The sequence below is a fragment of the Pelobates fuscus genome, chromosome 6 (assembly GCF_036172605.1).
Source record: "Pelobates fuscus isolate aPelFus1 chromosome 6, aPelFus1.pri, whole genome shotgun sequence".
NCBI classification, from domain to species: Eukaryota; Metazoa; Chordata; class Amphibia; order Anura; family Pelobatidae; genus Pelobates; species Pelobates fuscus.
In genome coordinates, this window is record NC_086322.1 from 197,747,887 (window position 1) to 197,764,439 (window position 16,553).

The following is a 16,553-nucleotide window of genomic DNA, read 5'->3' on the forward strand; positions in this document are numbered from 1 at the left end:
TCCAGTACTAGAAACAAGGCAAGACTAGAACATGTACACAAGACATGAGGGAAAACCAGAACTAGGCATGGGCGGGACAGGACTGTACAAGAAAGGATGATGAAAGTTCCTTAGAGAACTAAAAACGTTGATCTTCTGTGGCAGATGCCTGAATAAAAAGCTAATTTTTTTCACAATATTTTCGAAGTCCTTGGAGTGCTATCATTACTTTATTTATTTATATATATATATATATATATATATATATATATATATATATATATATATATATATATATATATATATATATATATATATATATATAAATACATTGCCTGGGTGCAAAACCTGCGTTGAAAATATAACATATAAAGAAAGGGGTGCATCCAAAAGTCTTCAAATCAACCTAATTTAATTTGGTTTTAAATCAAGTAAAAAAACATCTGTGTAACAAAAATCTACATTTTGATCCATTAGGGTCTTGATCAAGATTTTGTTTTTGACTTGATTTAGAACCAAATAAAACACAAACCTTGATTTGAAGACCTTGGAGTGCACCCCTTCCTTTATTTGACACATATATATATATATATATATATATATATATATATATATATATATATATATATATATATATATATATATATATATATATACATATATATATATATACATATATATATATTTGATTTTGACTCCTTGTTTTTGATACAATAAGGAAGCCTCGAACTGTGCACCGCTGAGAACTGACAGTACCTTCCCATTCACAAAAGTGTGTATATATAGAGAGAGGCATTTAACAGAATTGTGCTGAGACTGACACTTAAGTTGAAAGTCCTCCAGCCAGCTCTCCACATATGGAGAGAGCTATAAAAGTATTTGTGAATGTGAACATGTCCCTGCTCATGCATACGTGTCATGCACATTTCAGACAAGAGGGAAGAATGCTGGAAGAATATCCACAGTTGTGAGATTCAAAATCCTCATGTTTTCTCAAGATCCAAGGAGTGAATTCTAGCTCTGTGAATAATTCTTTCAAATTGCCATAAATAAAATAAATGACTATTTCATGTTTTTCAAATTGACATTCATACAGCTTACCTTCACCTTTTTAGTTCATGAACAGATGACAAATGTACTGTGGGACAAACTGAAAAAGTAAGTCTGGGAACCAAACATTTAGAGAAGAGGACTGCTCACAGTGCAAAACCAATTTATGCTCATAAAACAACTTTTATAGGGGGGCGGGGCCTGACCACCATGCTGGCTGGCCGCAGGGAAAAACAGCTCCTACAACTATCCGACTTTTAAGCTTAGAAAAAGAAACATCTGAACCCGCTAGACAACCTAAAGCGGCGAGCCGACACATGAGGAAGCACTGGACCCGGGGAGAGGCTTGCTATAAAAGTTTTAGTCCCTCGGAGAGATTTACATCATCCTCTCTGGATGAGGCCTACTCAGGCGGTGAGCGGGGCGGACGGCCGCTGCCCCGCTATCCTGCCTGTTGGCATCCAGCCAGAATCCCTCATTTGAGAACACCGGGCCCTGTCCCCCCCCCCCCTTGCCGGCGGGGGTGATCCCGGCCTACACCCTGCGTCCCCCATCGCAACAGAGATCTTCAAGCCCCAATGTACCGCCAAAATGCAGCTCAAGACACAAGCGAAAATAAAATGGCGGCAGCCATGGAACTGCCCACTCGCCTAGCACCTTCAGCCCCTGGAGGGATACAATCCCTGCAAATCCGAGGCAGGCCCTACATACCTGCTAGTGGCAGCCTAAATGCTGGGAACACAGCAACATGCAATATCAACATCAACCTGACAAAGGTTACCGTGGTCCCTGGGAGCACACTCGGCAAAGAGGTGGGAGAAGCTGCAAGCCAACACAGAAGCAACTAATCAGACCCAGCAGTCAATCCCTGGGGCATGCCGGACGGCAGAAGCAAAGTGCGCAACACCACTCCACATCTCCAAGGCGGCACTGCGACATTTGCCAGCCGGACCGCAACAGGATGACACCAAATGGCTGGAGGGTATGGGCTGAGGCAAACTTTTTGCCATAAGGGGACTTCCCAGATTTCCTCCTCCATACTGCGGACTCTGAATGGGAATGACTTAAGCACATCCTTGCCCTCACTGAGGGTGAAAATGCCCTATATACCTACAATACACATTAGTACTCAGCTGCCTGATGCTGGGATTGCGGGGTGTCCGCACACTATAAGCATGTTTTCCTCTGATACCTTACAGGTCTCCAGGACATACCTAATGTTTTTATGTTTGTTTTAGGCCTGTTGCCCACGTAAGGTGTTTTAGATGCCTCTATGATATTAATTTGCCAACTGACCCCTATTTAGCAACCACAGTCTACACTGATTAAGCCTATACAATCATAGAAATGTGCTACCGCATAAGTAGACAAGCGAGATGTAACACCACCACGTCAATCAGCCTAGCAGGAGCATATCACAATAATCTTATATGTACGTTCTCTGCACAAGCCATGCTCTCCTCCTATGTCTCTCCTCTACCTATTTCTCCATGACATGTACATTATGCTAACATATTCAAAACCAAAGGTGAACCTAAACTACTGTACTAGAGATCATATTAATATTATAAAAATGTGCCTGTATATTGAATGCCATGACATGTAATACCAATGTTCACCTATTCTAAAAAAACTTTTATAGAACGATCTTGTATAACTTACCAGTTCCTCTTGCAGTTGAAGAATAAGTTCATCTCGTTCTTTAAGTTGCAGCTTCAGCATGGAGCATTCATCTTTCATTATATCCTATTATATCCTGCCTGATGGCATCCAGCCAGAATCCCTCAGTTGAGAACACCGGGCCCTGTCCCCCCCCCCCCTTGCCGGCGGGGGTGATCCCGGCCTACACCCTGCGTCCCCCATCGCAACAGAGATCTTCAAGCCCCAATGTACCGCCAAAATGCAGCTCAAGACACAAGCGAAAATAAAATGGCGGCAGCCATGGAACTGCCCACTCGCCTAGCACCTTCAGCCCCTGGAGGGATACAATCCCTGCAAATCCGAGGCAGGCCCTACATACCTGGAAGTGGCAGCCTAAATGCTGGGAACACAGCAACATGCAATATCAACATCAACCTGACAAAGGTTACCGTGGTCCCTGGGAGCACACTCGGCAAAGAGGTGGGAGAAGCTGCAAGCCAACACAGAAGCAACTAATCAGACCCAGCAGTCAATCCCTGGGGCATGCCGGACGGCAGAAGCAAAGTGCGCAACACCACTCCACATCTCCAAGGCGGCACTGCGACATTTGCCAGCCGGACCGCAACAGGATGACACCAAATGGCTGGAGGGTATGGGCTGAGGCAAACTTTTTGCCATAAGGGGACTTCCCAGATTTCCTCCTCCATACTGCGGACTCTGAATGGGAATGACTTAAGCACATCCTTGCCCTCACTGAGGGTGAAAATGCCCTATATACCTACAATACACATTAGTACTCAGCTGCCTGATGCTGGGATTGCGGGGTGTCCGCACACTATAAGCATGTTTTCCTCTGATACCTTACAGGTCTCCAGGACATACCTAATGTTTTTATGTTTGTTTTAGGCCTGTTGCCCACGTAAGGTGTTTTAGATGCCTCTATGATATTAATTTGCCAACTGACCCCTATTTAGCAACCACAGTCTACACTGATTAAGCCTATACAATCATAGAAATGTGCTACCACATAAGTAGACAAGCGAGATGTAACACCACCACGTCAATCAGCCTAGCAGGAGCATATCACAATAATCTTATATGTACGTTCTCTGCACAAGCCATGCTCTCCTCCTATGTCTCTCCTCTACCTATTTCTCCATGACATGTACATTATGCTAACATATTCAAAACCAAAGGTGAACCTAAACTACTGTACTAGAGATCATATTAATATTATAAAAATGTGCCTGTATATTGAATGCCATGACATGTAATACCAATGTTCACCTATTCTAAAAAAACTTTTATAGAACGATCTTGTATAACTTACCAGTTCCTCTTGCAGTTGAAGAATAAGTTCATCTCGTTCTTTAAGTTGCAGCTTCAGCATGGAGCATTCATCTTTCATTATATCCTATGACAACATGAAATCAGATGTTATAATAGGCCTAGCATTTTCTCTTTGTTCTTAACAAGCAAAAGCTGTTCAACACAGTAGGATATAATTGCATCCAAGTAATAAAGCTCAATTTTCTTCTGTCATGTGTAATATTTTTTATAACATCTTCTGAAATGCAATATAAACAAGTTAATGTGCCTGATGAAAAATATAAACGGCTCTCAGTTCACAAGATGGTTTTCTCAGTGTTTGATTCCTCTAAGCTTTGTGACAGGATCTCCTGCTGTATTTTATTTTCAGAACAGATGGCTATGTAACTTAAAGGCACAATCTGTGTTTGAAAAAAAATAATAATAATCTGTATGTCTGTCCAACACATACTGAATGATTTATTGTCATTGTATATTTTACATATTGATACATTTTAACAATATTTCAAATTGGTTCATTTAAAAGCATGACTGTATTTAAAAAAAAAAAAATAAGAAAAAATCTATTTATCTATTTCTGCCTACTAAATGATTTATTGTCATTATATATTTTACATATTGATATATTTTTGACAATTTTACCAAATGGTTTAATATGGTTTAGTTTAAAGGCATGAATTGTGCTTAGATAAATAGATTTTTATATTTATTTTTTAATCTCTGCATACTGAATGATTTATTGTCATTGCGTATTTTACATATTGATACAGTTTTGACAATATTTTTTTTTAATTTCAAATGATTTTGAAATCTGGTGTCACAATAGCTTGCATTTAAAAAAAAAAAAAACTTTTTTGACTGTAATATAATAGCAGTCAGTTTCCTTCACACGTGTGCGTTTCAGGGCCTGCCAGGACACAGTGTCACACCAGTGCAACTCATATCTGGTGTAACAGTAGTGTACATTTAAAAAAAAAATACAGGGGGCTTGTTGTCACCTTTCGGGGACCCTTGGTGTTGTATCTGGCTGGGTGGAGGAAGAGAGACCTTCAATGACATCAGTGAGGACAAGGAACGGGACATGGCTAGCTTGGTATCCAACCTTGTGCAAATGGGGAGTTTGCGGTTGTGCAAATGGACTGTTTGCGGCTGTTTGCGGTGCGTTAAACGGGGAGTTTGGTCTGTCACTGTGAAGCGGGCGTAACCCTTACACTACCTGATCGATACAACATCATACCTGATGTTTTAAAGCACGTTATTCCAAACAATTTAGGAATGTTAGGTGATTTATGCCCTTTATGGATTAAAACCAAACTCTGCATCAACTATGTAATTTCCCATGGGAATTTTGCCATGGATCCCCCTCCGGCATGCCACAGTCCAGGTGTTAGTCCCCTTGAAACAACTTTTCCGTCACTATTGTGGCCAGAAAGAGTCCCTGTGGGCTTTAAAATACGCCTGCCTATTGAAGTCTATGGTGGTTCGCCCGTTCGCGAACATTTGCGGAAGTTCGCTTTCGCCGTTCGCGAACGGAAAATGTTATGTTCGCGACAGCACTAAATGTTAAGTCACACTGAACGGTTCCCTACCAGCACCTGACTCTTGCACAGTCCAGCACAGGAGACTCATGGGTCCCAACTGTAGCTGCAATCAGGACTGTAGCTCAAAATATTATTTCACAAAGCTTTCTTTCGCGATGAAAGTCGGAAATCTGAGCAGGTGAGCAGCATCTGTGGGATGCACCCTCAAGGATCTTGGTCTTGGAGAGTGGTGCGCCTTTCTATGACCAGGATCTCGGCGAGCATATGCTCAACTTAGCACTTTCTCTACTTCTGCAGTGTCGCCTCCATGACATTAAGGCCTCTCGAAGGACCAGTCTGGGCCTCAGCTGTTACAGGATGTTTGTATAATTCCTATATTCCTATAGTTCGTACATTCCTCATATAAGACCACTGTTGCTTGTGGTTGTTGTAGATGTGACCATCTTGGAGTGCACACAGTAAGGTGTAAGAGTTTTGGGCGCTGTTTTGACATGTGGTTACAAGCAAGTAAGCATGCCAGCGGGGACCAGGATATACCACACCGGTCCATGGGGGGTTGTTGCACACTGATTCGCAGATATGTATCAAGATAATGGTCTATCTGACCAAGACAAATCCTGCATATGTACAGGTAGGTATACTTTCAGTTTTCTACTGTAGCAAGATGGTTTCTGCGTCGCTCAGAAGTGATTTAGCCACTATTTAGTGTGTAGAGAGCCAGAATAACTAGAATGTCCGGTCATTTTGAGTATCAGGTCCTGCACTTGTCAGTATATATTTTACATAGTGACAAATTTAAAGCTAAGCTGTGGTGAATCTAAGACTTTGCCAGGGTTGAGAGATATACCCAAGGTCAAGAACCCATTCAAAATTAATTCAAAGTGGATTTAAAATTTAAGGTAAATAACTTAACTGGAAACATGCTTAACTATGCTTTAAGTTTGACTACTTTGGTCTTACATTTGAAATTCACTCTAAATTCAGTTTGAATTTTCACTTTAGTGACTAATCCTGTATATCCCTCATGTCAGATACTAATCTAGCAAGGACTTTTCAATTGCTTTACCTAAGAGAATGAGGTAAATGGGCTTCTGCACAATAACATGGAAAATAAAATATTGCAAAAAAGAACAACTAATTTGCACCATAGCAACATCAAGATCTTTGAAATGTAGTTTGAAATCTATTCTCGAATGATTCCCAAGGGACATTGTACATTCTTTTGCATTCAGCACGAATATTAATGTATTAACAAAGTGGCAGGTATTTGGCACATTCAAGCAAGAATTTGCACAAAGTAGAACTGTTTTAGAATGTTGGTTGATCTCAAACTAAACATACAGAGCAATATGTTGTTTAAACACACTGATTTTTGCATTTCATATTTCTAAGTGTATTTGCTACATTTGATATTATCACAATTTGATTCACTGTTAGATTTTTTTGCATTTAAATTGAAAATTTCAAAAATGAAATTTCATTACTAAATTTTTCATACCTCCCAATAGTGGGTATATGCAAAGTGGGAGAGGGCTGCGGGCCTGAGAAAGGGCATCACCAATGATGCAACTTGCGCCACTGGCGACACCAATAATGGGCAAGCCCTTCCATTTAAGGACTGAAGGGGCCTACCCTGCAACAAGCATTCAGGACCATGCGGAAAGCACTGTTAAAGAGCTCTCTGCAGGGCCCTAACTTTTGCTTCCTGGCGACTGTTCACATCCAAGGACACCAACGAAGTAAATTGGGATGGTGGGACAGGACCCTGAAACTGGTACTGTTGGGAGGCCTGCATATTTTTTTCATGACCAGTTGCAATTAAATGCATTTGCTTAGTCCATGTCTTCCTTGATATTTTGAATCCCAGAAGCATCCAAGAATTATTCAATTATCTGTAAAATATGATAAGACAACTTCTATAGGTAGACAATTCCACATCTTTATTGTTCTTACTGTAAAGAACCATCTCCTCTGCTGTAAGTAAAACTCACATTTATTCCACTTTCAATTGGAATTCCTCTTGTCTGTTGTATATTCCTGCTAATGAACAGGTTAGTACATAGCGGTGTGTAATGACGCTGTATTTAGTTTATACTGTGATCATATCTCCTCTGAGATGCCTTTTTTCTAAAGAAAACAATTCTAGTTTTTCTAGCTTTCCATTTAATGTTTCATCCTCCTTACTAATTTTGTAGCTCAACTCTGCACTTTTTCTGGTTCTGCAATAACTTTCTTTAAAACTGTTGCCCTAAAATAACACTGCATATTCAAGGTCTTACCATTCACTTGTAAAGTCGCAGAATTATATTCTAGTTGATGCGTCTACTAATTGAAACATGAATGTATGCTTATCAGATTCAAAACCCTGTTTCTCTTCACTGTACTACTAGTCCCTCTTGTCCAATCAGTGTCTAGATAATTAAAATTTCCCATGATTAACATATTCCCCAGTTGTGAGAGCAGTTGCTTTTTCCTATCTGAATTAATGTTTGGGGGCTTGTAACATATTCCTACTATTAATAGATATCCCCTGTTTCGTCCTATGCATATTTCTACCCATAAGGCTTCCACCTTCTTACCTATATCACCACATACAATTTCTTTAACACTTGGCTTCAAATTAGGTTCATATCAGGTGCCCACTTTTTCATTTTTTCTCTCCTTTCTAAATAATGTATACCCACTTAAATTAATAGCCTAATCAAGTGTTTCATCCCATTAAGTTCAACTCTTCATAAAAAAGCATGCCGAGTTGCACTCCTCCCAATTATGTCATACTGCTCCTTGTAAGCCAATATCTCAATCTCACACATTTTCCTACACAAATGTCTTGCATTAGCAAGCAGACGTTGAAAGTTATGCTTTGTTTCTTGAACTTTACTTGAACAACATGCAATTAATACTTCATGCTTTGTCTGATAATATGTATTTATATGACAGCATTGCTTACATAAAAAAAACAGCATGGAATTATCAGTCAACAGCATCAATGCAATTATAGCATCAACGTATAGTATCCTACTGTGTTTGAGATAATACAATCTTCACAGCACCTTAAAGGGGCATATGAGGGAACAAATTAATGCACACTACCAAGATATGTCTAGGATTATTTATTATATGTATATGTATGGCGTATATGTATATGTATATTCAGTTTAATGCTTTTATATGTGAACTTTTGCATACTTTTGGTTATATATAGTCAGAAAGTCAGAACCAGTTAAGGTTGCCCTAAGCAGGGTGCCAGACTAGGCCTCCTCTTAGAGCCCTGGGCAATGTTTCTGTGAGTGAGGTGTAGTGGCTGAGTGTGGTGTGCGTAGGAGGCTGAGTGTTGTATGGGGTAGAGGGGCTGAGTATGTCCAGCGTTCTGAACTTGTGCCTGAGAGTATGTGTGAGTGTGTGCATTTATGTCTGTGTATGTCTGTGTCTTAAGCATTGTGTACCTGTGCATGTGCCTATAATTTGTGTCTGAATGTGTATGCCTATGCCTAGGAGAAAATGTGGATGGGGTAGTTGCTTAAATTGTGTTGAAGGTATGGGGACTGCTTGTTTTTAAGTATTGTGTTTATGGTAGGCTGTGCCTCATATGTGTGAGGTGACTGTGTATGATGATGACTATCTTTAGGGGGACAGTGATATCTGGAGTAGACATGGTTAGGGGAGTGAGCGTGGTAGGATAAGGAAGGTGAGTGTAACAAGGTTACTGGGTGGGTGTGGCAGAGTGAGAGAGTGAGTGTGATAAAGTTAGTGGGTGAGAGTGACAGAATTAGGCATAGTGAATGTGACTGGATGAGGGCTGAGTGACAGTGTATGGGGCTGAGTGTGTGAGTTAGTGAAAGTATGTGGGGAAGCTGTGTTTTTAAATTACATTTGCCCCCTCCTGCTTACCACCTGTACAGGAAGAGGGCAATAATACACCCCATGGTGGTCCAGTGGGGTCGCTGTTGGGATTGTGACTGCACCACAGAGCACCAGGGAAATTTTTTTAAAGATCTTTTGATCTCTGCTGGCTGATGTGTGGGGCCAGATCAGAGCCAGAGCTGTCTGAGCCTGGACCATAGATGGCCATCTTAGTCAACTTACGGTAATCAGGCTCTGTAAATAGTAATATGCACATATATATTACTGTCACAAAACTGTGTATCAATCCAGATCACCTCCTGCAGAAGTTGAGAGATATGCCTATGGCTAGAGGAGCACCTGTTAACTCTATAATTTAAAGTTACACCCTAAAATAGTAATTAGTTATCTAGAACACATTTTACTAATCTGTAATTCTTCCAGCTGTTAAAGAGAACAAGTCATGTACTGTTCACAGCAAAGCCGGGACAATTTACAGCATGCATATTAAGATGCAGGTTTGCAGGTGTTTTGTGTGCTCCTTTAATACAGGTATAAACTGTTTTAAATCACTCACTAGTATTTGGGTGCAAGATTTTACAGGAAAAAAAAAGCTATGAAAATAAATCCTTGGTAAATACCACTTAACAAGCAATGTAATTATATTAATGAATAACCCGTTTACTTTTAAATTGTTTCTAAATGTATTATGTATGAGATCTCATGCTATTAATCTCTAAAAAATATGGTATGATAAATCATTCAATTAATTTAGCTAGTATGAGAAAAACATTATTCAGATGAGAAAGGCATATTTAGATTTAGATGAAACTGCCGGATCAATAAATAATAAATATAAAAATGATTATCTCTTCATAAAAAAGCATGCTGAGTTGAACTTGTGCATTCACATGTGCAATACTGACAGCCATTAGAATCAATATTCATTTAAGTTTAAAGAAGGTGGAGAGAGAGCAAAGGGGCATTTCTATGCAGAAAAGGCATTTATATCTATATATTCTGATTATATATATTTATATATATTTGTGTACGGCACATTCCGAGGACGTAAGGAAAGCAGGGTTAAAATAAGTAGTTCCTTAATAGCAAGTCAGTTGAGGTGTGCCGAAACTGACGTAAGGTTAGGCCTGTAAAAGAGGGCCCACCTAGGTAAAATGATAAAATTGAGGGTGCGGTGGGAGGGGCACTTCCGAGAACGTCGAAGACAGGTAAGCAGGGGCTTACTCGGTTTAAATAGGGAACTTAAGTGCCTCCCACAATTACAGGCCAAGCCTTCTATTTGTGTACGGCACATTCCGAGGACGTAAGGAAAACAGGGTTAAAATAAGTAGTTCCTTAATAGCAAGTCAGTTGAGGTGTGCCGAAACTGACGTAAGGTTAGGCCTGTAAAAGAGGGCAAAAATAAGAAACGATTAAGTCAAAATGCGTTTATTAAGCGATACATCATTTAGTCATATCACAGAAAGCCAGCCTTATCTCTTTCTCTGGATTGGGGATGTATCTGTTGTATGCAGACGATTTCCACCTCCCCATATTTTTAATTATGTGTGTTGGTACATGATTACCTGAGGCAGCTGTGGCTGCTCCAATGCGAAAAGAATGGCCCGAAAATGAATGTGGATTTTGTCCCAACCGGAGTAATAGGGTGCGTATGTAAAGCATGAAGATTTTAGTGGTTAGGGGTTTCCCTAGTATAGCTAGAAGTGGGCAATTAGGAACGGAATTAGCTTGGGATTCTACTAGCTTATCCAATACACGGACGGCACACCATTTGGTCGACGTGGGATAAAAGTTAATTTCCACTGGTGGGCCTGTTTGGCTCGTTTTAGTATGAGTAACGGACAATGTGTAGTGGTCTAGTTTTTTAACTAAGTGTTTCTTTTGGAGGCATGAGCTGAAGTCGGAAGCTCTCTCTACAGTAAATTCTCTGGGTCTCAAGAAACCATAAAAGGCTAAATAAGCCGCGGATTTGATAACGAGGTTAGTGATATGTTCGAAAGGGGACGTGTCGAGTACATTGGAGATATTCTTAAATAGCTTACTATCTATGGGAAGGCGTTTAGTGGGTATGTGTACTGACAAATTATGAATGCCTTTGAGGACACTTTTAAGAGGGTAGGAAACTAGGAAAGGAGACTTGTTGGGAAAGGAGGTTAACATGTAGTGTTGGACTCCCGTTAAGTAGAGTTTGATTGTGTTGTAAGCTAGATTAAGAGAAAAGTGGCAAAAAGTTGTGAATGCAACCATGGTTTCAACAGAAAAAACATTTATTATACAGTAATCACAAACAAAACACTTAAACAGTTCATATGCTCTGTAATAAGCTTTCCTTGTGTTAAGGGATAAACCCGCCTGAGCAAGCGTCCCGCTTAGTTGTAAGAGAGAGCTTAACGCATTACCAGGTCTTCGAATTTTGGAGGTACCCTGGGTTGCTGGGAAGCTGTTGGATGCAGTCTGAATAATTCCTGCAAATTGAAGCGTGATAGAGCATCAGCGGCAGTATTTTGTATACCTGGGACGTGAACACAGGATATGCAGAACTGGAGATTAGCTGCTAGCCAAGTGAGTCTCCTGACCAGGTTCATGATCGTGAGGGACTGAGAGCGGCCCTTGTTAATGATGTTACAGGTAGCTAAGTTATCACAAAAACACCTGACTGACTGCCCCCTCCACTCTACCCCCCACGTGTGTGCTGCTGCTACGATAGGGTAAATCTCGAAAAGTGTGGAGGTGGTACTGAAACTCTCGAGTGATGTGGTTTCGATCGGCCAAGAGTCGTAAAGCCATTCGTCGCCAAATATGGCCGCATAACCTATGGCACCTGAAGCGTCAGTCCAGAGTACTGGGGAATTGTCGGAAATGGGGGGAACAAACAGCGACCTGCCATTCCACGAGGAAAGGAACAGCTGCCACATTCTTAGATCAGCTGTAGCTGACTCGTCTATGGGTGTAGTGGAGTCATCGTCAGGGAGACCGTGCAAAAGTGAAAGGATTCTGGAAATAAAAGACCTGCCCTGTGGAATTATTCTCATGGCGAAATTAAGTGAACCTAGAAGTGACTGTAGCTGTTTCCTGGTGCAAGTGCCTTGTGACATGCAGGTGTTAATGTAAGACAGAATTCGGTCTACTTTCTCCTGGGGCAGGCTGGCGTGCATGGAGACAGAATTGAGTGTAATCCCCAGAAAAGTAATCTCGGTTTTGGGACCTTCAGTTTTGTCCTGGGCTACGGGGACACCTAAATCTTTGAAGAGAGTGAGCATGTGATTAAGGCTGTGTGGAGTGCAGTGGTGTGGTTCGATGGTGAGGAAGTCGTCTAAATAATGAATGACAACTGGACATCTGCAGAAGTTCAGGAGAAGCCATGTTAACGTTTCGGCAAAAAGGTCAAATAACTTGGGGCTACTTTTGGAGCCGAAAGTAAGCCTGGTAGCGAAATAGTAGTTGTCTTGCCACTTAACTCCATGCAGATGCCAGAGTGATTGATGAATGGGAAGTAACTTGAAGGCGTTAGTAATATCTGATTTACTTAACCAGGCCGCCTTCCCGGAGCTAATGATAGCTTGAATGGCATCATCAATTCTGGCGTACTGAAGAGAAAAATCTTCTGATGGGATTAGTGCATTCAGGCTAGGTGTGGGAGAGGAGTGTGGTGCAGAAAAGTCAATAATTAGTCTCTTTTTATTGTTAAACTTCCCAGTGGCGATACCTAGAGGGTTAGTTCTCCAGGAGGAGAAAGGTGGCGTAGTGAAAGGGCCTATCATGAACCCGTTAGTGACTTCTTTCTGTAAGAGTTCTTGTAAGGTGTCGGGGTCTGTGAGAGCTGACTGAAGGTTGGGGCATTCCAAGATGCCTGTGGGGAGAGAGACAAAGCCTGTGTGAAACCCGTGAGTGAACCCTGACGTGAGAAATTCCACCAGATGTAAAGAAGGATGATTAGACAGGTAACGTTGCAAATTAGGAACGTTTATTGGAGTGGACGCCTTTTTAGGGTACAATCTGTTAGGGCACATCGTTTTGGCATGTGCCCTGAAACAAAGCGAGCACACATGTAGCAGCCTACAAGCACTATAACTACAACCCCCAGCATTGAAATTATTGCAGACCTGAGCTTTGCCCAAGAACACGATCGGCCTGCCTAATTTGTCTCTTATTTCCTTCTGGTTAGAGGTGGACTGAAAATCGGAGTTGGCGTTACTGGTAGAGGGGATAGCTACATTTTCGGGACAGAAATTAATCGAGTGAGCTGCAGACGAGCATATGGCACAGGAAGGGGTTTTGAGACCTGAGAAATGCATGAGAAATAATTCAGTGTCTAGCTGTCCCCAGTCCGTGACCGTATTATACTGAGACAGTGAGGCGGCTGACCTGGAGGAGAATGACTTGTGATAGTCGTAAAAGGCAAAGCCCCGTACTTATAAGCTAGCTCTATTACTTTGTGTAGATATAAGTCTAGCTCCTCTCTGCGGAGGGGAAAAGCTGTACAGATTACGTCTCTGTACAGACCAAATGCCAAGACAAACTCGGGAATGTTAAGTTTCCTATTCAGCCTAGGATCTCTGGCCCTCATTACTACTGATAGATCCTCAAACGTGTACGCCCTGTTCTCTACCACGTCTTGAGCCGCTATCAGTAGTGAGGCCAAGTTAACGTCCTTGCCTTCTATGATGTCACGTCTCAGAGTCTGCAGTATGAAGTGAATAGGATTGATAACGTTAGTAACTTTTTTAGCCGGTAGAGGATTATCGTTACCTCTTGGGGCGGGCGCGGGCTGAGCAACCGGCCCGGGAACCTCGGGGACTGTAGGAACATTATTAGCTTCCAGGTTATCCAATCTATTATTAATAGTGGCAACTGAGGACACTAGGGAGGCCATCATGGCGTGTAATTCAGCCAGGCTATTAAGTACGTTAACCTCTGAACTAGGGCCAGGCCTTTCGTTATCCTCAGTAGAGTTCAACAAACGAAAAAGTTCATTTTTCCTGGCTGAAGCCGGATAAGGGATATTCCTCTTTTTGAGTTCTGCGGTGATCTTAGGGATAGTCCAGGAGCGGTAGCTGGAAGCTGGACTTGGAGGGATGGGTTGCCTTCTCTGCGTGCCTGACCTGAGAGGGGTGCTGGTAACCGACAGATTGTCTTCTAGTACAGAAGCGTTGGACATTCTAAGGGGGGCAGAGAGGATGAGTTAGTACTGAAATGTGAATAACCGGAGGGACCCCGCTTACTAGATTAGTGCCCATAGGCGAAATTGTATTAACTAGCTTAAGTTGTTGGCAGATGAGGCCCTAACTACTTGCCAAGTGGCTATGAGAGGCACTACCTATGATTTGGCTCGTGGGGCCTTGGTGCCACTGAGGTGGGTGGCGGGGAGTTGGCCTCTCGGTGACACGTAAAAGAAAGTACAAAACGTTTGGCCGTGACGGGTGAGGCCCTACCTATAAATTGAAGCAAGGCTATAGCTAAGCGTTGGGACGATTGGCCTGAACCTCCGAACGTAGGGGCTGACTTTATGCCTTGCGGGACCACTAAACTTATAGGCAAAGAGGCCTATGGGAACATACCTAAATTGGCGGGAGAACTACAACTAGACCTAAAACCCCCCCCAGGACACACAATTAACATACCTGCCGAGGAAGGAATAAACTTTACTTGACCTAATATAGGACTACTTATCCTGAAGGGAACCAACGGAACTAAAGGGAAAGAAACGTGACCTATTTATGAAACATACTATTTACTTTAAGACACACACAAATGAACTGGGTGAAATAGAGGCCTACCTCTTTAACAATGCTGCGAACACGTATACCCGCGAAGGGCCACTTGCGAAAAGTGTCAGCACTAGTAAGGACTACAACAGAAAATAGGACATGAACAGCCATTAAATCAAAGTAAAGAATATTCCCCCTATTTATTTATATATATATATATATATATATATATATATATATATATTTTTTTTTTTTTTTTTTATCTTTAAGGGGGACATTTAAACCACTTTAAGACAGAAGTTTCAGAAATACTAGACCAGACAACAGATAAACCACCTTAACCACACTTACAAACGTAACTACTTAATCTATTGCTAAAATGTGATCATCATCCACGAAAATGTAAGAGAATGAACGTACTGCACCAATCTGAATGAAAACGTATGGCAACCCGGTCCGGCTGAAACGAGACTGCGAGGTGAAAGTGTAACAGAACGTGTTACACTGACCGAGAGTTTGCAGGAGCAGAGAAAACCCGAGCCCGCGAGAGACAGGGCTAAACTTACGTTTTTGATGCCGTCCGTGTAAAGCAAAACCGTTATACTCACGAATACAGCCGCAGAGCGTTTGAACCGGGCTGCCGGCGGGCGGGAAACTGACGTCACGGATCTGTGAACCGGAAGTACACTGAGGCACTTCCGAGAACGTCGAAGACAGGTAAGCAGGGGCTTACTCGGTTTAAATAGGGAACTTAAGTGCCTCCCACAATTACAGGCCAAGCCTTCTATATATATATATATATATATATATATATATATATATATATATATTCTGCTTGGAGAAACCCTTTAATTACTTAGGACCGTGTCATTATGTCCTAACAGGCTTTAATACCGAGAGGACATATTGATATGTCTTCATGTTTTAGTATGTGCGGGGCTAAATCTCTGCACACAACATAAGACCCAAGGTAAAACAAGAGATGGATAAGAGCTGGATAACTGAACAAAGGAACAATGGCTGCAAACCCAGGAAAACTTAAAAATTGCATCTAATAGTAAAATATACTCTGCCATAAACCAAATATAGTGAGACAACAAAACAACAAAACAACAGATTTAATAATAAGGAACCATTTTCGCCAGAAATCAATGCAATAGTAAAAGAACTAAAAGTAAATAAATAGCTGATAGTCCCAGGTATGTTTATCTTTCTTCTCTTTAGGAAGAGGAGACTGAGTTTCTTGTAGTAGTTTGGATCTATGGGTACATGTAAGTAAACAGAAGACAAGGAGTATGTCTTAACAAATTAAACACACAATAAACAGATGTGTGATTGCCAATGTGGAATGGAGCTTAAAACCTGCTCCAATGTATGCAGCATACAGTTGTATAATTTCCAACTTACGCGTGTTTAGGCATCCTCGTGTGGCTTTCAGCAG

At 41.4% G+C, this 16,553-nt stretch overlaps 1 protein-coding gene across 1 annotated transcript in view; it reads right to left on the reverse strand.

The window, feature by feature from the left end:
• CCSER1 (coiled-coil serine rich protein 1) overlaps positions 1-16,553 on the reverse strand; it is a 964,914-nt gene that overhangs the window by 154,757 nt on the left and 793,604 nt on the right. The window contains exon 8 of the mRNA XM_063458635.1: positions 4,001-4,084. Within this exon, the coding sequence (XP_063314705.1) occupies positions 4,001-4,084 (84 nt within the window). The remainder of the gene's footprint in view (positions 1-4,000; positions 4,085-16,553) is intronic.